The sequence below is a fragment of the Balaenoptera musculus genome, chromosome 8 (assembly GCF_009873245.2).
Source record: "Balaenoptera musculus isolate JJ_BM4_2016_0621 chromosome 8, mBalMus1.pri.v3, whole genome shotgun sequence".
Classification (NCBI taxonomy): Eukaryota; Metazoa; Chordata; class Mammalia; order Artiodactyla; family Balaenopteridae; genus Balaenoptera; species Balaenoptera musculus.
This window is the reverse complement of record NC_045792.1, coordinates 79,024,382-79,046,116: the sequence shown is the minus strand read 5'-3', so window position 1 is coordinate 79,046,116 and position 21,735 is coordinate 79,024,382. Positions and strand designations below refer to the sequence as shown.

Below are 21,735 nucleotides of genomic sequence, written 5' to 3'. Positions count from 1 at the left end.
GCTTTGACCATCCGTTTAAAGGGAGATCTGCTTTCCAGATGATCATACGTATGGCGAAGAGAAGGTTTTCTTCTTTCTTTCTTTCTTTTTTTTTTTTTTTTTTGTTTTGTTTTGTGAGAGGGTTTTTTTTTTCTTTTTTTTGCCTTTTTAGAGAGTGTTTTTCATACCATTTCTAAATTGGGGGTAAAAGGTGGTCCCCTAGGGAGCATTTTCAAAAGCGTTTGAAGTTTGCATTTTATTTTGGTGGAAGGTTGGAGGCCTCCCTATATATGACAGGCACATGGCTCCAACAACTGCACTGGTCGCAAGGATAAGGGCCATTCTTTTGGGTCATTCATTTGACATTGATCTTGCATCTGTATTCAGGTCTGTACCCTTTACGTTTGCTCCACATATGTTTCCCTAATTTCCCTGTTAAGCCTTCTAGAATTTGCAGTATATTCAATTGCAGATGACCACATATGGAGTCATTTAACCACATGTCTTAATCTTCAGAGTCTTTCTTTGTCATCCTGCTCTTGTGTTCTGTTTACATTTAGATGCCATCTTTTGGACGTTTTCTTTCCTCCCCACCATCTAAGTGTCTCAGAGACTTTTGGGAATGGGTCTCGTTCTCCTTCTGTGTTTGGTCATGGTCACCCCTCAGCTTGGTGTTGTGCTTTACAAAGGTTGTTTATAGGGTTGCCCTTTAGAGTTTATAGAGCCCTTTTCTGTGTGTTGGTGACCCTTGGCATGACGCTGTGACAGGCAGGCTGAGAACTCTAATCCTCCTTCTGTCACAGAGCTTAGGCAGCGGAGTCCTTGAATTGGCTCACCCATGAAGGTTCACCCAGGAATTTGCCCAATTTGTTGGTAAAAAATGGCCAGTTATCAGCCATTTTATAGGGTCAACTAAATAGCAGGTGGGAAAGGAGGACCAGAACTCAGGTCTTCAGTCCCCAGCCCCAGAGACAGTCCTTTATATCCAACTGTTCCACATTAGATTGGTTTCCAGAGAAATGTCCCAGAAATTGAGATGGTTCCCCCCAAGACTTCTGGTGTTAGTCACCACCAGGACCTAGAACTGGTTAAATCTCTTGAGTGTCTGTTGCATCAGAGCAGTGTGGGAGATTCTTTGGTGCCAAAAGCAAAGCCACTAGGTTAAACATTTTTTTGCTTGGTTATTTTTAATTTAAGTTTTTGATAATTTATTTATATGATTCAAAAATCAAAATAGTATTAGAAAGTCTCCGTTGAGCTCAACGCCACTAATCATTAGAGAAATGCAAATCAAAACTACAATGAGATATCATCTCACACCGGTCAGAATGGCCATCATCAAAAAATCTACAAACAATAAATGCTGGAGAGGGTGTGGAGAAAAGGGAACCCTCTTGCACTGTTGGCGGGAATGTAATTTGATACAGCCACTATGGAGAGCAGTATGGAGGTTCCTTAAAAAACTAAAAATAGAACTGCCATATGACCCAGAAATCCCACTACAGGGCATATACCCTGAGAAAACCATAATTCAAAAAGAGACATGTACCACAATGTTCGTTGCAGCACTATTTACAATAGCCAGGACATGGAAGCAACCTAAGTGTCCATCGACAGATGAATGGATAAAGAAGATGTGGTACGTATATACAATGGAATATTACTCAGCCATAAAAAGGAACAAAATTGAGTTATTTGTAATGAGGTGGATGGACCTAGGGTCTGTCATACAGAGTGAAGTAAGTCAGAAAGAGAAAAACTAATACCATATGCTAATGCACATATATGGAATCTAAAAACAATGGTACTGATGAACCTAGTGGCAGGGCAGGAATAAAGATACAGACATAGAGAACAGACTTGAGGACACAGAGGGGGAAGGGAAAGCTGGGACGAAGTGAGAGGGTAGCATTGACATGTATACACTAGCAAATGTAAAATAGATAGCTAGTGGGAAGCAGCGGCATAGCACACGGAGATCAGCTCGGTGCTTTGTGACCACCTAGAGGGGTGGGATGGGGAGGGTGGGAGGGAGACACAAGAGGGAGGAGATATGGGGATACATGTATACATATAGCCGATTCACTTTGTTGTACAGCAGAAACTAACACACCATTGTAAAGCAATTATACTCCAATAAAGATGTATATTAAAAAAAAGTCTACATTGAGAATTCCTGCCCCACCTGTGCCATGCCCACCTGTACCCCCACCCGACACATACCATCTGTGGGTGGTCGTTTGTATTCGTCTTATGTGAATACAGTGTGTTTTATGGAAATACAGGTAAATATGAATATTATTGTATTCCCCCAGTTTTAAAACAAAAGATAGTGTGTATATGTATACATCTGCTGATTTGTATCTTGCTTTTATCACTTACCAATGTATTTCAGGGAGCTTTCCATTTCAGTATATGGGAGCTAACTTGTTTACAGTTGCACGAATTCATTGTAAATATGCACTATAGTTTATATACTTTCCTTTAGCTAGAAATGGGACTCCTAGTATTTTTGCTATTCTATGCCTTGTTGCAATTAATAACCTTGTGTATGCATCATTTTGTACGTATGCACCTACCTATTACTGTACATTTATTCTCAGAAGCAGAATTGCTGGATTAGCAGGAAAATTCATTTAAAATTTTGATAGGTATTGCCTTATTGTCCTGCAAAAAGGTCTTGAACTATTTGTACACCCACCATCAGTAAATGAGAATGCCTGTTTCACTACAGCCTCACCAACAGAGTGCATGTCAGTCTGAAAGATGAGAAACGGGAGGCGACCTTCTAAGTGAGGTCTCAGTCTCTTCCGTGTCCCCTGGTTTGCAGTGGGAATACTGCCCAGTTCCGAGAGCTGGTGCAGGCATCAGTTCCAATGGAAATAATGCCTCACCATGGCGTGGGCTTACGCCAGCTCTAGTGACACACATGGAATGGACCCACATTGACACTTGCAGAATTTCCTGCAGTGGAAAGTTGAGCACGCATTCATTATTCACCCAACTAGCAATACTGGGTCTAAAGTACACAACAGTGTTTACTGGAATAGAAAAGGAAATTGTTCCACTGCAGCGCCCTGCGTATCAGGCTTTCAGTGCTTGTTTCCCAGCTGCTAACCTTATTTCTAGGGACTGAATTCAAGAGAGAGATCCCAAATCACAGAGGAAGTCTTGCTGCATTTGGAGCTTTCATACCCAAGGGGATGCTCTTTTGAGAAATAATTTTGCACTTCCCCCAAGATTTGTAATTAAATAATTAGTGCTATATAAGGTAAAGTAAAACTATGGGATACAATGTTGCAATATTGCTAGACTTCTCCATTAAAGTTGTCAGGTAGCTTCCTGCGTGTTACAAATAGGGCATCCTGTGAAAACATAAGATTTATAGCCTAGATAACATCTAACATCTCCACATGTTGAAGGACATATATTCCACACCATCCTCACACGACTGTGCCATTCCCACTGGTAAGATGGATTCTCCATCGTATTTTCCTCTGAGGACAGTGTGCCCCGTTCAGAAAGAACTCACTTGAATCCCATTGCCCAGAGAAGTGTGCTGAATGAGCCTGGCAGAATGGTCCTTCAATCCAAACGAACATGCTTCTCTTTCACAGAATTTTTGACGGGGCCGCTTTAAAGGGGAAAGCCACTCCTCTCTCCTACGTGGAGTAGTTGCACTTGGGGAGTTAATTGAGGACTGTATCTGCCCTACACGAGAAACACAAAATAATTCCTGGGCATAAGGGTGGACTGGCAGAAGCTAGCTGACACACCACTGACAAATGCAGATACACACTTTCTTTTGTTAATACCTGTCAAGGCTTCACAACAGGCATTTCCAGTTTTGTTCTCAGGCTCCTTGCAGCTGCTTCTTGAAGGCTGCTCTCTGCCGAGGGCTGACTACGGCCAGAGGCGTGGTGTTCTTTTATGCTATCATCTAACCCACCACACACATTCAGGATGTCATCCCAGGGTTATGTCCTGCATCAACTCCGCGTAGCTGTGGGGTCCATTTTGCCTTAGTCGCTCACGCGGAGGGCCTCTGGGTATCAGTTTGGCGGCAGAGAACATGCGTGAGATCTGCGCTCCATCACCCTTGTTCCTTTGGCTTTTTTGACTCGATGGCTTCTATTGGCACAGTCTGAGTCTGCTGCTCTGTCCGTGCTGGGCCATCTGTTCTCCTGTCTTTGTGGTCCGAACTAGGTGTCTGAACTGCTCTCCAAGAATATATCTGATACTGTCTCGCCATACTTTTCTTTGCGCTCCCGTCTCAGCCCCTCAGCTCTATTCTTGAGTAACAGGACAAACCTCATGGGTCAGAAGTGGAGTAACCTAGGCTACCAGGCTCCAGACTTGGAGGGGATTAGGTTGAGATACTGAAAAGAAAGGTTTTTATGTCAGAAGTTTTTTTTTTTTTTTTTTTTTTTAAGACACATGGGCACTTGGGTCTTGATTGAAATTACAGTAAGTCCCCTACGTACTCAAGAGTTCTGTTCTGAGAGTGCGTTCATATGTCCAATTTGTTCGTAAGTCTAACAAAGTTAGCCTAGGTACCCAACTAACACAATCAGCTATATAGTACTGTACTGTAATAGGTTTTAGTACTTTTTACACAAATAATACATAGAAAACAAACACAAAAAATAAAACATTTTTAATCTTACAGTACTGTACCTTGAAAAGTACAGTAGTACAGTACAACAGCTGGCATACAGGGGCTGGCATCGAGCGAACAGGCAAGAAGAGTTACTGACTGGAGGAGGGAGAGGAGGTGGGAGATGGTAGAGCTGAGGGATCGTCAGCAATAGGAGACGGAGGGCAAGCTGCAGTTTCACTCACGCCTGACGTTGATGGCACAGGTTCTGGTTCCTTGCTGGATTCAATTCTATCTACCCTCTTGAAAAAACGATCCAGCGATGTCTGGGTAGTAGCTCTTTTTTCCTCATCATAGACGACACGGTAGCACTGGATTGCATTCTGAACGGCTGCTGCAACCTTTGTGTACTGTTCTACGTTCGGGTCCTGTGCCTCAAAAACTAACAGTGCCTCCTCAGATAAAGAAAACCCCCTTGCCATTTCCTGCATCGTGAATCTCTTCGGTTCTTCAGTTACTTCTTCCTCTTGTCTTTCTTCGTCCTTTCTCTGGGCCTCCAATTCCATCAGGTCTTCATTAGTAAGCTCCTCGTGTTGCACAGCAACAGTGCTGTAAAGTGCACAAAAGGACAACCACTTGTAGAGGATGCATGCACGTGACAATGTACGCCAGACACGTCAACTAACTTACGTGATTGGACGTGCGAATGGACGTTTGCATCTTTGAAAGTTTGCAACTTGAAGGTTCATATGTAGGGGACTTACTCTATTCTTACTCAAGTGGAGTTGACACGTATATTTGGCAGTTGTAGTTCCTGGTCTGAAAAGCATGTGGTTCTGTTCCAGTACCCGAAGAAATCTTCTCAGGGGAAAATGTCCTGCCATTTCAAACAAATAACCTTCCTGCAAAGTTTTGACACTCTGCCCTATTAAGTATGCATGTATGGTTGGTACCTTGAGGGAATAATTCAGTATTGGGAAGAGGGTAGTGGAGAAAAAACATTAAGATTATGTTCAACCTCTGTGGAATTAGCCTGTAAACAAACTACTTATCAGGAATGATCACATGGGGCTTTGCTTAAATAAATAAGAAGTGGGTGCAATAGACCTCCCTCAAAATATGACACCACATTCACATCTGACCCCATATGGAAAGAAGCATGCAAGCTAGCCCAGGTTCAAATTCCATTTCCACCACATGCCAGGCATATGGTCTTAGGCGATTTACAAAATCTCTCTGAGCCTCAGTTTTCCCAGCTGTAAACTGTCAATAATTAGATTATTTACCTCATAGCTAATAAATGTTAGCTGTTATTTTAAATCACTTTTTAATGTGAAGAGAAGTTTGATATTACTTATTTAACCAGCTCCCTAGAGCATCTTCCAAAACTCCCCCCCCCATATACACCACTACCAATACTGTATTTATTTATGGTACTACGTAGAAACACAGCCCGCATCCCCTTGCTTAGATTAAATGTACTGATGTTCGAGTTTGCATGTCTTCTGTAGGAATCAATGTTGAGTGAAAAGGGTTGGAGACAAACAGACATTCTCACAGTCCTGATACTCACGCAACCACAGAATTGAATTTTTCCATATAGGTACATTCTATGATGCAGATGTTTTCTGACCAGCCATATGGATCTTTTGTCATCTGAGATGTTAATATTTTCCTTGTATTTTATAGTAGCTCTGGAGCACAGCCAGTTTCTGGAATAGGGTCCACCTGGCTCATTATGTACAGGGCCCAGAAACCGGCTTCCTTGTGCTGTTCAGATGAACGGTGACACCCAGAAGAGTTGGGGGCTGGGGTAGGGCAGTGGGCGGGGGAACGCAATTATTTTTGCTCCTGCATTAAGCTACAAATAATGAGCACTTTCCTGTGTTTTACAATAAGCAATTAAAAGAAATTATAGAGTTGGATGCAAAAATAACCTGAAGGACAACTCGATGTGTGGAACCACCAGTTTTCTCCATGTGTGGAGAAGGTTAATCCTAGAGAACGCGCAGAACACTGTGTTGCTACAGAAAGGGTTGCGTGTCCACACATGTTTGGCCTCTACCCACACGCTTCTGTATGGTATGACTGTGCATCCCAGAAGAAGGGCTGTGGCGTGTGCGTTTGTGCTTCAGTGGAATTTAACAAACCGATTCCTGAAAATGGTCTCATAAAGGTGAGCAACAGAGCAGTTAGCCTTCTCTTGCTAATTTTATCTTTCCCCTAGGATTTCTTGGTAGTAGCTTTTAAAGGAATGTTATTCTTTTGATTCTAGAGGCAACTTATCCTCCGTTCAGGTTCTTCCCCCACTGTTTTCACCTCTCTTGCTTTTTTAAAGATTAAAGTTCTGTGTTAACTTCCGAGGATAGGGTCTAATCTAGAGAGAGGTCTCTTCATCAGGTGAGAATTATCCATCCCATTCTCTTTTTCCCCCTTCTGACTTAATGACATTGAAGGCTTCCAGTTTGGACCTAAGATGGGTGTAATTATGTACAGATATTCTTTCTTTATGGAAATTGCTCAGATAACTAATTAACCACAGGCATACATTGGCTATGGAAATTTTCAGGAGCACCATCTGTGGAAACACTGAAAAAGGCATGCCTCTACCGCAGCTCTGGGGTCCATTAAGAGTGTGTTTGTATGGGGACGGTGTCTGGTGGGTGTTGGCTCAACAGCTGTCAGAATCCCCACGGCACCTCCTGGCAGGAACTCAAGAGTGTCCAGCAGCACTCTGAAAGCAACCTGTCGATTTGACATTGCCGGTTCTGAAAAAAGAGACTGAAATAGGACAGACGGGTCTTAACTTTCTTCCTTTGCCTTTTTTTTTTTTTTCCGATTGTAATTGTTCTGGCATATTCCCAGTCTCCACATTGTGGCAGACTTCTTAAAGGTGGATTTTCTTTATCCTCTGGTTTGAATTAGTGCATGTTCTCCCCTTAGGGACAAAGAATGCAGTTGTGTCACCCTTGCATTTTTTTTTAGACAGAGCGTGCTCCTTCCTGGATCCAGGAACTTGGAAGACCGTGTGCTTTCACAACAGCCCCTGTTAGTAGGTGCACCTTGTTTGTGATGTGGAGAGGCAGTCCCTTAGCTTTGTTGACATCTCTACTGTGTGGGGCTCAAGGTGGATACTGCCTGGGAAAATAGGGTTTTGTGGCATCTCAGCCCCATCTCACCCACCCATTTGCCAATGATGTAACAGCCACGATATCAGGGTTCCCAGTGTGAGTCACTTGCATTTGTATTGGTGAACTTGGTGACTTCTTGGGGTTTGGAAACTAGTCATCTTTTTTAGTCCTTCGTAAAAAGCCTAAAGAGTGGACTAGTCTCTAGCAGTTCTGTTTATGTAATTACCCTACCCCATTGACTCCCTGATAATGTTGTTCAACTCAAAGTTTTTACTTTTCCTTGGAAATCTAACATTTTTTTAAAACCATTTTGGGTGCTTCAGTCTTGAAGCAAATGATCCCAGGTGTTGGAACTCAACTGAGAAATCGGGTTGCTGCTGGGTACCTTATTGAAATAGAGACAGATTTGGGTTGGAGAGGGGATTTTGATGCTTGATACGTACGCTAATATACTTTAGGGTTTGGTTGTTTGCTGCTGTTGTTGTTTTTTGTTTGTTTTGTTTTTTGTTTTTGTTTTCTTTGGCCGTGCCGTGGGGCTTGCAGGATCTTAGTTCCCCGACCAGGGATTGAACCCAGGTCCTCAGCAGTGAAAGCGTGGAGTCCTAACCGCTGGACCACCAGGGAATTCCCCGTTGTTGTTTTATTTTGTGAGTTTTTTGTTTTCTGTTTTAATTTCATAGTACTTGGTAGGAGGTAGCTGGATCTGTTAGTTTTAGGACAAGCGTAGAAATAAGAAATCTCCATTGAGTGGATGAGTCAGTTCTTTCTGCCTCTGTCTGTTTCACCATTTCACAACAGAAAGAACTCAGGAGGATCAGAGACATCCGGCTGAAAGTAATATTAATGTGCCTGGAAATCTACTAGCTGCTCTAACTGATCACATCATTTCCAGTATCATTCTGATCAAGTGAGTGATGTTAGGGTTCTAATGATCAGGGAGGCCAGTTATGCTTGCACTTGCCTTGTAGCATTGAGATAAAATTGAGTGATTGAGTGGAAGTCCAGATTTAGATCAGTAGTACTCTATAAATTCTCATTCAGCCTGTCACGTTTATAGGTATCCTGCACTTTATGGTATGAACACAACAGTGGAAAAGCCAGTTGACATAAAGGGAACCCAGATTTCACTTAACATTACAAAAGCAGAACTATTTTGCCACGTAATAAATGTCCCAATAAAACAAGTTGAACCAAGGAGGTTACTTAAGTTAATGTTAACCCTGCCGTTTCCGTGTCTTACGTAGACACCGCTTTTTAATTGAATGTTAATCGCCATTTGGTTTTATCACTTAGTCCAGTGCTTCTCAGCTTTAATAAGTACATGAATCACCTTGAAGTTTATGAGTCTTGTTGAAATGCAGATTCTGATTGAGTGGATGCTGTGATGGTTTGGAGGAGGGGAAGCTGAGATGCTGCTTCTCTTATTAGCTCCCAGGTTTTGCCAATGCTACTGGTCCATGGATCCCACCTTGAGAAGCAAGGCTTCATTTAATTTCCGCCCATGGACATTTATCCCATACCTACGTTTCCTAAAACTTATTTCAGGCCCCACAAGTTTCTCCTTCTGTTGTAGTATTCTTAGTAACAAATTGGAATTGCATTAGTACACTTAATTTATAGATGTAACACTCAAAAAATTATCTGAAGTTGGAGGTTTAGGTTGCATGAAATGAATTTTGTACTTAAATTTTTTCTATAAATTCAAAGTCCATATGTTTAAATGTAACTTAAATGCCTGTGTTACAATGATGTTTATATCTCCTTATTTACTATTTCCAGAGTCATTTTCCCTTTACAGGAAAATTTTCCCCATGATTTCACAGGACTTGTAGAGATCAACACCTAGCATTAAATGTGATGGATACTTGGTAATTTTTTCAGGCCCTTCCTTACACAGTGGGTCACTGAAACATCACAGAACCAGGTAGACAGTGACTTCTTAATTAATGTTACTGTCTACCCTGTGTGGAAATTTAATAAATAATACCTTGCTTTTTGGCAATTTAATAATCAGAACATTGTTAAATATGAACTTTAGCTCATTATGACAAATTCCACCTGAAATTCTAAAGAAAACAGAATCCTAATTAAAGAGGTTAGGCTTTTTAATTGAATGTTAACTGCCATTTCGTTCTTGTAATCTAACAACTGGCAGTTGAAAACAATAATTTAAAAAGCATTTTTAGACAGTCTCCTTATCTGATGGGCAAGTGACCTGTGTATGCTTGAGACTTCTTTAGGAGGGACTAGAGATGTACATTGTTGGGGCAGTATTTCTCTGTGTAGAGGAGGCGGAGGAAGGGGGCAGAGCATGGATAAGACTGCGAGCTCTGGGTGCCTCTGGCTTTCTGGGATGCTGCCTCGGTTCCGGTAGAACAGCAGGTTTCCTAGAGCAGTAATGATGGAAGCACTTGTAGACCTTTGCAGGGTGGCAGCTGTGCTTGGGGTTGGAATGCCAGGTGAAGTGTGTTCTTTGCCCAGGCCTGGTCCTTGTGCCAGGCATTTCCTATCTCTTATTCCGAAATTCATTCCATCATTATAGCTCACTTTAAGACTTACTGCTCTTACTTTAATTGCACCTCCCTAAATACTAGGCAAATATTACCAGTACAGAGGGGAACTGAGTCATTTAATGTGTGTGGGAACCTAGTTTGTGCAAGGTACTGTACAAATTGTGGTAATTCAGAGAATGCCCAATCCCTCTCCTAATGGAGATTACGGTCTGGTTTTACTCCTGGATAAGGTAGGTCTCCAACCAATAGAAAAAATCCTTTTTCAGAAATGCGGTGGGGAATAGAAGGAGTGAATAGAGGGCCAGAGCTATAGGGCTTTCTATCAAAGATGTATGTAAATTTGTCTATCAAATTTATGATTCAGGGAAATACACCTTTTTTTCGTGGTACTTACATGCATGTGTCACTCCAGGTTTGAACTAAGAACCAGCAATTTCTCTGGCGTTCTTAGTGAGGCTAAGTAATGTCTCCAAGTGTCACGCAACACCGTGAGCGTACTCAGGGACCAGAGAGTAGTATGAAGGGCTGTGTTTTGTAAGTGTAATCAGATACTCTTGGACATAAACTATGTTATGGTTAAAAACTACATTTTTAAAGGAACTTCCTTCAAAGCTCTGGAACATAGGCATTATCAGATAACATTTACTAAAATATTTATTAGTTTCAGTTGATTGGTCATTCAGGTAAGTAGGTGAGCATCTGTAATGATCATGAGCTTTTTTTCCCTCCGTTGTATTTGTGGATTCCAACTACCCATTATTTTCTTTGAGGGATGTGAGGTGTTTCTCTTTTAAGTCTTCTTGGCTAAACAATGTATACCTAATGGGTAAACAATACAAAAATAATGCAGAGGGATGGAAGAAACTAGTCCCTGTAGGTGAAGGCCTAGTTTTCCTTTGGAATCTGAGGTTCTGACCTTGTTCTTCCAGGGGAACCAGGGGAAGTGGATGAGTTGATTAAAAACTTTGGTCCTCTTTCCTCCTGTATGAAATGGGGATAATTATAGTTACCTGCACCTCTAGGGTCCTATGAGTCTTAATTACTTAATATTTGCAAAGCGTTTGGAGATCTTTGAATTAAAAGTGCTGAGCAGTAGAATCCAAGTTCAGTGTAATCATAATTGGAATGAGAGTTTATATGCCCGCCTTCCCTCTACCTCCCTCCATTCTGTTCCTTTGGCCCAGACAGACATGGCTCATGGTTACCACCCAGCTCTGCACCCTTCTCTCTAAACCCTTTGCTTTTGGCAACTTAATTAAGGCTAAAAATACATACATACGCACATACATATATACATAGAATAAGTTAAAAATTATGTCCAGACCCCTTAACCCCAACTCTACACTTACATAACTCCTTAATATTTACTTTCAAAGCTCAACAGCCGCTAAGAATAAAATCAGTTAATTGACTTGTCTCTTCCAATGTATCATTCTTTCAGGTTCTCCTACACATTGTGATAAACTGGGCTTCTTGAAGCATTCCTCCCACTCAGAAACTCTCGTTGATTCTTCCGTGCCTGTACAGCAGGGTCCAGATTCTTTAGCATCACCCTCAGAGCCTTTCAAAACCTAACAATCATTCACTCTTATTCCTCACTACTCTACCTCACTACTCTAGAACTCTTCTCTCCAGAAATGTACTCCGTGCCTTTAACCAAGCTGCCCTCCATCCACTGGGGTCTTTTCTGGATACATTAAAATCCTTTCTATCCTTTGCTATCTTCTTGACAAAGCATTCTTCTTTCTCTAAGTGGAAGTAGCCTCTTTCTCTTTATAGGATTGTACCTATACTTTTCTGGGTCATTTCTACCTTTATATTTTAGTTACTTTACATATATGTCCTACCTCCCTCCTAGACTGTAAGGCTTGAAAACAGATCCATGTCTGATGAATGAACGAACAAAACTAAGCCTAGACTTGCAAGATTTCATTAAATTGGGCTCTTAATAGAGTTGCATCATGTATGTTAGGGATTAAATATTAATTGATAATTTTGCCAACATTACCATTATCCTTGTTGCTTATAGGGCCGTCTAACATGAGCAACTATATCTTTAAACTGTGTTTCCTTTGACTACATGCTCATAGACAAAACCCAAAGGGACTGGGAACAAACAAAGCTTTGTATTTTTCCCCCTGTATGCCCAAATTATCCATATTATTGTTTGGTTCCCCTTCTGAGCTCTGGCCATGGAAACTTGGCTCTAACATGCCTAAATTTTTGCAAAGCTTTCTTTTAGAGGAGGACTGAATTGTCTGAAATTCCATCTGCTGAAGCAATCAAGCCATAAAGTTGAAGGGTCTTGAAGGTCGGAATATCATCTTAATGGTGCTGCCTTTAGAAAGTTGGGCTCTAAGATACACGCAACTGCAGAAAACTGTGTCCATACTTTATAAACTGCTTCTTTGACCACCGTTCATAGCATCACTTCTCTCCTCCCTCTGGTTAAATATTTTAAATTAAAAAAATATATATTTAGAACATGTCCTGATGGTAAAAATGTGGACAGTGAGACAGGGAACCTTTTAGCTTTATGATATCTGAACAGTAATTGTCTCATCTGTATAATGTGGATAATAATACCTGTCCTGTCTCCTTGTGGCAATCAAATTAGACGATGCTTGTGAATGTTCTGTAGTCTTTTAGACAAATGTAAGTTATTACTACAGCCTGCTGTCTTGGATATTCATTTGGTTGAATGCTTAAGACTTGTGAGTCATGCTTAAAAGTGAACCTTATTTCTACTTCGTTGATTTTCTTTTTAGCTCTGTGCTCTATATTTAATTTTTTGAGAATGGGGCTAAAAACAACCTTCCTAGCATTTTATACATGTGGTTGAGTTGATTGTTGCAAGGCTTGGAACAGAATTAACAGCAGTGAATTTTGTAATGTATAAATAGATATATAGACTAACAAGCTACTTAGCAATTTTGCATAGCCTCTTTATCTCTTGTGTGATACTCACCTGAAGAAATTGTCATATAAGAAAGTTGTCATGGAAGTTCTTAACCTTTTATGGTTTCCTAATACAGTATGTAAAATTACTCATTGACGAGGTAAATAGGACAAAGAAAATTAAAAGACTGAAAGTTCCAAATTTTGCTATAATTATTATTACTGCCCCCTTTCCAAGTCTTCTATTAGAAACAGAGCAGCAAAGGAAGTAGTAGGGGCAGTTAGTGTGTTGTAGTGTTACGTGCTTTTAAAAAATTATTACTCAAGGTAAGTTTTACCCTATTAGAGAAACTCAAGAGATTCCTCATGGCTGATAATTACCATCTATCAAATACTTTAGAGCTTATAATTTGGGTTTAGTACAGCCTGTACTTGACCTAATTTCAGTGAGTTCACTGGTGCTTGCCATATGGAAAGGCTTCCTGTGAAAACGATATCAGCACTGTTTTCTCATGGTTTAATAAACCCATCAGTAAGTTTTTGTTTTTTTTAAAATTATTATTTATTTATTTATTTTTGGCTGTGTTGGGTCTTCGTTTCTGTGCGAGGGCTTTCTCTAGTTGTGGCAAGCGGGGCCACTCTTCATCGCGGTGCGCGGGCCTCTCACTGTCGCGGCCTCTCTTGTTGCGGAGCACAGGCTCCAGACGCGCAGGCTCAGTAGTTGTGGCTCATGGGCCCAGTTGCTCCACGGCATGTGGGATCTTCCCAGGCCAGGGCTTGAACCTGTGTCCGCTGCATTAGCAGGCAGACTCTCAACCACTGCACCACCAGGGAAGTTTTGACTGAGTTTACCACTTCATTTTTCTGTGTTAAGCATTATGGGGGAATCACCCATGATCCAGAGAGCTTATCATCCAATTGAAGACTGACCATAATTAGCAAACACTGTTACCAATTAACCAGTGAGTAGGGAATGAAGTACTAAATGAGATGTCATGTGGAATTTTAGAGGCGAAGGAGGGCAGTGTGCGCTGGAGTAGTTTAGAGAAGGTGGCATGTGTGATTTGATGGTTGAACTGGGTCATGAAGGATAAGCAAGATTTAGTCAGATAGAGAAAAAAGAATTTTCCAGAAGAAAGGAACAAGTCACTTCCCGGCACTAATATATATGGGGCTTCAAGGACTCTGGCCTGATCAGAGGAGAGGTGATGGAGCACTGAGTTAACATGAGAAAGTTAGCTAAGTAAGGTGACGCCAGATTTTGGAGGGTGTTGAATACCCGGTAAAAGAGGTTAGATTTGATCTGGTGGAATAAAAAAGCATTGCAAGTCTTTGTATAGGAGCATAAGATGAGAGGTTAGTCAGGTCATCAGATTTAAATGGAGCAGAAAGGATGTCATGTACATTGTGGGGGGGGGGGCGGGGAGGTGGGCGGCGCTGGGGGCATTATAGTCAAAATGAGATGGCAAGGGCTGAGCCGAGACAGTGGCAGGAGAAGGGAGAAACAGGATGGACAGGAGAAATATTTTAAAGGAGAAATGAGCAGGACTTCTTCACTGAATGGATTTAAAAGCGCTACAAGAAATATATTGGCAGAATTGATTCCAAGATTTCTATCCTGCAGCCTGGGTGGTCCAAAGTATCAAGAAACCATTGTCAGAAACAGAAAAGTTAGGAAGTAACATCGTTCCAACAGAAAAGTATTGGCCTTATAAGCCAGTAGGCAGTTAGCACTGTAGAAAGTCACTCAGCTGGGTGGGGCCGCGGCTGGGGGTTGGGCTGTATCACCAGGTAGTTTAATGTCTGCAGATGTTCTGCTTTGAGGGATGCCCATGTTTGGGCTTCAGGATGAAAGCCAAGTAATATTTACTCAGATGCCATTTGTTCCTTTGAAAAATTGCTTGTGGAACTGGTGAGAAAATGATACTTAAAGTGCTAACTACTTTTATAACCAAAAAGTTATGAATAAAAAGATAAATGTGACAAGTGAAAAGCAGTAACTTTACAGGGTCAACTTCTTTAAGCCAAGTATAGAAAAAAGGATCATTAAAAGACTCATTACTATGATAGTGATAATAAAATAATCTTCCAACTCTGTAGTTTAAGATGCCTCAGTACCTTGGGCCATTTTAAGCAGTGAGTGTGGGCACTTAGTAAATACTTACTAAACTTTTTCATTAATTCTAAGATGCACATTTTCTTATTCATTTTTTTAACATCTCTGAAATTGGGTTGTGTCTTACAGTTGATGTCATTTTATTGTCGTTGGCTATGTAGCAGTTGCAACATAGTTGTCATTGCCTTAACCAGTTTATTTTGCTTAATTTTCTCTTTTACATATGCACAGAAGTTATCTATGACAAAATATGTCCAAATAAGTCTAAAAGAACTCTTTTCCGTTCTAAGTGATAAAGAAAACAATAGTTTAACGGGCTGCGTTTTTTATATCCTAGTGGTATCTAAAATGGTGTACTTTAGAAGGATAGTATCTTAGATTTCATGAAATATGGTATTAAAAGATAGCTAATCACAGCAAATGTCTACCAGTGTGATAGAGGGGAGGAGTAAAATATGCTACATTTGCCTTTTTCATCGGCCTGCATTTGAGGTGCCCCTTGGGTTGTTTTAATTTGGTCTGGGAACACTAGGAGAAAGGATTTTCATTCAGTGGTGTAAATACAGCTGCCAGGAATAGAAATCTCCTTGGAGGATCCATTTCTTTGATGGTGTGGAATCCAGAACCTTCACAGAAGTTCAGGTATTAGCAGACTGGATATCTGTGTTTTATTCAAACCAGTGTGTCCTCCTAATCTGAGACTGTGTTCTCCAGGCAGTTCTGAGCATGCCTGCTACTCATGCAGAAGCAAGAGTGAATCTGCAAGGAAGTTGGTTGGTGTTTGGGGACGGTAATGAAGTCTTGTAGTAGTAGAAAATGTGATCTCTGATACAAGTGGAGGACGGAAACATTGGGTTCTCGCTCCCAGAGTTTCAGCTCTTTCTGCAGTATGACCTACCGACTGGAGGTAGGTTACCCTCCTGGCAAGTGACACTTCATGGCACTTGGAAAAGCAGTCCCCTTTCCTACCGATTGGCACAGCGTAACAGCTGTGGCACGTGCGTGTCTTTTTGTAAGTCCTTGCTCCAGAACTCAGAAGTAGGAATAGAGTTAGAGTGTTGGGCTCGGGCGGGGGAATGAATGCTTCTCATTGCTACTCAGGGACGCGATGCCTCAGGTAAGTGATCCTGAAGTCCTTCACCATCCGACGGGAACCTTGTGTCTGTAGGTATGTTTTCACCTCGCTCTTCACTCATTCTAATTGGCTTCCCAGAGCATGCTTGTAGATGGAGAGCCAAATTTAGAGTATAGCTACTCTCTGGCAAACAGGAAAAGATTAATTTTGTAGTGTGCTGTTAAGGGACTTCCCAGAAAACTTCAAAAGCCCAGAAAGAAGCGCCAGCTCAGCTGCCTGTACCAAAATGTGCACAATGCCACCCGGCTTTTTAAAGGTACGATCGACTCAGAGCTCGCGCACACACGTGCACATAGGTCACATTCCAATGAAAAGAGAGGCTGAGCTCTCTTAGATGGGTCTCCACAGAGCCAGAAAAGCCGAGGGGTGAGGGGCTTAGGGAGTTAGTGGAGATACACGTGGATGCGCATGTGGCAGGCACTTGAAATTGCCTTCGAGCTTTTTGATGTCACCTTCTTCAGTTCTCTCTTAAGCAGACACGTTGCTTTCATGATATCAGCCCCAGGCAGAGACACATCATTAAAATCAACGTGTAGAAAATGATTTCTGTTTGGGAACGAGCAAAACTTATTTTCGTTGCGACCACCCAAGGTGTAGTAGAAAAACATTGAAGCTGGACTTGGGAGCCCCGAGTTCTAATAGAAACTTTCTTCATGATGGGAGGCAAGTCCTCCACGACCACTGGTTTTCTTATCGGTAGAACTGGATGATCTGATGAAATGATCTTTCTCCTTTGTTTTTCTTTGTGCGTTTGTTTGTTTTTGGCCGCACTGCATGGCTTGCCGGATCTCAGTTCCCCGACCAGGGATCAAACCCAGGCCAGAGCAGTGAAAGTGCTGAATCCTAACCGCTAGACCACCAAGGAACTCCCTCCTTTCTTCTAATGGATTATCTCCATGGGAGGAAAGAGAGTCAATGGGGAGGCTCCTTGTAGCTCCCTGACTTGTTTTGTTGTTCATGCCTGGATAGCCCCTAGCTAGAAAGGCCCCCCTCAGACCCCACAAGCCACTACTGGTCCTGTCACACGTTCCTGCCATAGGGCCACGTTGCTGACTTGAGGGAAAAAAAGATTACTATTACCCTCGCAGTTGTTGCTTGGTAACATTTCTGCTGTTGTGTTTCCTGTGACAGCCTGAGCAGAGATCATTAAAAATTAAACTTACAAAGCTGCTCAAGTGGGAGGAAAGAGGCAAACTCGAAGCCACAGTTTTTTTTCACTTGCTCAGGAGCCATCTAATCTCGGGTTTACATGCTAAACCTTGGGGCCAAGGCTGCACGGCTCTGGTTTATATTAAAGCCCATCGAGCACACTACTGACATTAACCTGTGTCTGGTACAGCTGGAGTTTATCACCAATACAGCAGAAACCTTGACCCTGCAGAATGGCCTGGAATTACAATCAGACGGCTGCTTTGTATCCCAGCAAAAGAAAGCCCTAAACAGTCTTGTGTCCTGTTTCTGCTTTCTCCCTACAGTTCCACCAGGTGAGAAGAGTGATGACCATCCTTTTCCTTACTATGGTTATTTCATACTTCAGTTGCATGAAGGCTGCCCCCATGAAAGAAGCCAACGTCCGAGGACAAGGCAGCTTGGCCTACCCAGGTATGCGGACCCATGGGACTCTGGAGAGCGTGAATGGGCCCAAGGCGGGTTCAAGAGGCCTGACGTCGTCGTTGGCTGACACTGTTGAACACGTGATCGAAGAGCTCTTGGACGAGGACCAGAAAGTTCGACCCAGTGAGGAAAACACTAAGGACGCGGACATGTACACGTCCCGGGTGATGCTCAGCAGTCAAGTGCCTTTGGAACCGCCTCTCCTCTTCCTGCTCGAGGAATACAAAAATTACCTGGATGCTGCGAACATGTCCATGAGGGTCCGGCGCCACTCGGACCCCGCCCGCCGCGGGGAGCTGAGCGTGTGCGACAGCATCAGCGAGTGGGTGACGGCGGCGGATAAAAAGACTGCAGTGGACATGTCAGGCGGGACAGTCACGGTCCTCGAAAAAGTCCCCGTCTCGAAAGGCCAACTGAAGCAGTACTTCTACGAGACCAAGTGCAATCCCATGGGTTACACAAAGGAGGGCTGCAGGGGCATAGACAAGAGGCATTGGAACTCCCAGTGCCGAACTACCCAGTCGTACGTTCGGGCCCTCACCATGGATAGCAAAAAGCGCATTGGCTGGCGGTTCATACGGATAGACACTTCCTGTGTATGTACATTGACCATTAAGAGGGGAAGATAGTGGCTTTATGTTGTATAGATTATATTGAGACAAAAATGATCTATTTGTATATATACATAACAGGGTAAATTATTCAGTTAAGAAAAAAATAATTTTATGAACTGCATGTATAAATGAAGTTTATACAGTACAGTGGTTCTACGATCTATTTATTGGACATTTCCATGACCAGAAGGGAAACAGTCATTTTTTGCGCACAACTTTAAAAAGTCTGCATTACATTCCTCGATAATGTTGTGGTTTGTTGCCGTTGCCAAGAATTGAAAAACGTTAAAAAAAAAAAAGTTTAAAAAATACTACTAATAAATTGCATGCTGCTTTAATTGTGAATTGATAACAAACTGTCCTCTTTCAGAAAACAAACAAAAAAAAGAAAGAAAGAAAAAAAAAAAGCCTAACAAAAATTTGAACCAAAACATTCCGTTTACATTTTAGACAGTAAGTATCTTCGTTCTTGTTAGTACTCTATCTGTTTTACTGCTTTTAACTTCTGATAGCGTTGGAATTAAAACAATGTCAAGGTGCTGTTGTCATCGCTTTACTGGCTTAGGGGATGGGGGATGGGAGGGGTATATTTTTGTTTGTTTTGTGTTTTTTTTTTGTTTTGTTTTGTTTTGTTTTGTTTTTTTAGTTCCCACAGGGTGTAGGAATGGGGAAAGAATTCCTTCCATCTAGAGTCTGGTTGATAAAAGATTCATTTGTATGTTGCAGAGATGTCGGCAGTATCAATCAGATGACTGGAAAGTGAATAAAAATTAAGGCAAACGAATGATGTGCTCACTCCACTTCCCATGACGCACCTCTTAGGCGCTTGCTCACCCTCTGGGCCTTGGTCGGGGGAAGATTCTTTGGTCGGAAAGATCTCCATTTACTCTGAGCACATTCTTTCCCCCCCACCCCCTCTGGTCCCCTCCTTGTTTTGTTTTCTCTAAGGGAGAAAAATCAGTTGCGCGCTCTGAAATATTTTACAACTGCTGCAAATGAGTAGACATGTTTTGTCACATTGTGGCACTCATATAAGCATGGAGAACAGTGATTTCTTTCTTTCTTTCTTTCTTTTTTTTTTTTTTTGATGAGAGAAAAACAAAAAATAATTCAAAAAATAAAAATTCTTTTAGATGAGGGGTAAACATTTGGGTCAATCATTGTAAGGCTTAAAAAAAAAATCATGGTAAGGCATATAACTGTCTTGCAAGCAAAAGGTAGAGTTCTGTACAGACCCAGAAACACCTAGATCAGAGCAGGAGTCCACACTGCCAGTGAAATGAGACTGAACAGCCATCTGGAGGCCGTGTGGAGCTGACCTATCATTTCCAGGTGGTGCAGGAGGAATTTCTGAGTGGCCATGCTGAGGTCTAGGTGGGGTGGGAAGGGTACTTGAGACATTCCAGAAGGGAGGCCTCTGAAGGACCCTTCAGGGGTGGCTCTGGAATGACACGTGTCAAGTTGCTTGGACCTCGCGCTTTAAGTGCCTACGTTATCTAACCATGCTAAGAGGTTCTCGCTGGAGGACCGCGCTCAAGCCGATTTACACCCTCCACCTCTGAGCAATTTTGCATAAAGCTGGATTAGCGTGGAACATTTTTGGAACTACACGGTGGCATTGTGATCATGAAATGGATTCGATGAGATGGGAGATGTTTGCTACATGAGCACTTATTGCTTTGAAATTACACTTGAGGAAAACAGGGTTTTGTCTTTTGAGAACTTTTGGTAAAGGGGAAGGCAACAGGAAAAGGCCCCAAAACTCAGGTTGGATGACCATGGCTACCAATAGGAAATCTTGTCCAGAGACAAGACTTTGGGATGGTGTCTGCCCATCCAGGACACCAAAGGCTTGAAGGCGCCTTGCTCGGTGGAAGAGGCCAGGACAGAGCTGACAAAGTTTTGCTCCCCAGTAAAGGCTGCAGCCACCTCCTGACCATCCTGTCTGTTCATGGAGAGGGTCCCTGCCTTACCTCTGCCATCTTGGGTTAGGAGAAGTCGAGTTGGGAGCCTGAAATAGTGGTCCTGGGTAAAATGGATCCCAGTGGAAATTAGTGCTAAGGCCCATGTAGCCCATCGTGTAAACCTGAAAATGTCCTGGACCGGGTCCTTGAGTATCAGAAAGCCTCAAGAAATGTGCTGCATCTTAGTAGGGTGAGGGATAAGCAAAAGAGGCTGTCCGCCATGACCCAGGGAATGAAGATACCATCAGCAAATAATGTCTACTTGTTCAGTCTTTCATTTAGAACGAGGCTATCTTTTACGGTACCATCCTGAATACCTGTCTTTAAAAGAAGGAATAACTTATGTAGTATAGGTTTGTTTTGTGCTGTTTGAAACTACTATCTTTGTAATTATCTTTAACATGTAATGAATACTCGGAATATCTGCTGTCTGATAAGTTTTCACAGCCTCCTTTCGAGGGACAAAATTCTAAAAAAAACAAAAACGTCCCCATCACAGTCTCAGAGTGTACTGCAAAGGCCGGATCTCTTAAGTGGCCGAGTAGGAGGCGTTCAGCAATCGTGTGGTCAGTGGCAGTCTCTTCTTCAATAAGCTACATCACAGTCACATGCTTGGTGGTTTACGTTGACTTCAGGTTGATTTTGTTAAAATCTTTCTCTGTTGCTGTTCATTTTTGTTCCGTTTTGTTTGGTTTTGTTTTTTTAAAGTCTTGCTGTGGTCTCTTTGTGGCAGAAGTGTTTCATGCATGGCAGCAGGTCTGTTGCTTTTTTATGGTGATTCCCATTGACAATGTAAATGTCTGTGGCCTTGTTCTCTCTATGGTAAAGATATTATTCACCATGTAAAACAAACGAACAAAAAATATTTATTGTATTTTAGTATATTTATATAATTATGTTCTTGAAAAAATTGGCATTAAAACTTAATCGCATCAGAAGCCTATTGTAAATACAAGTTCTATTTAAGTGTACTAATTAACATATAATATATGTTTTAAATATAGAATTTTTAATGTTTTTAAATATATTTTCAAAGTACATAAAATCTGGGGGTTCTGGGTTTTTTTCTCTTCACTGTAAAACAAACATGACAACGTGTTTTATTATAAATACGTGTGTTCCTTGCTTTAAGACCAACCTGACTGGTTTTAGCAATTGCACAGCCCTCCAGAGA

The 21,735-nt window shown here is 41.8% G+C and overlaps 1 protein-coding gene across 4 annotated transcripts in view; it reads left to right on the top strand.

The window, feature by feature from the left end:
- The window catches only part of BDNF (brain derived neurotrophic factor), a 58,538-nt gene extending 37,016 nt beyond the window's left edge, over nt 1-21,522 (top strand). For 3 of the 4 annotated variants that reach the window (XM_036862552.1, XM_036862554.1, XM_036862553.1), the window contains exon 2: nt 17,845-21,522. In XM_036862552.1, coding sequence (XP_036718447.1) covers nt 17,845-18,612 — 768 coding nt within the window. In that variant the 3' untranslated portion in view covers nt 18,613-21,522. The remainder of the gene's footprint in view (nt 1-17,844) is intronic. The other variant, XM_036862555.1, reaches the window with a different exon arrangement.
- The last annotated feature ends 213 nt before the right edge of the window (nt 21,523-21,735 follow it).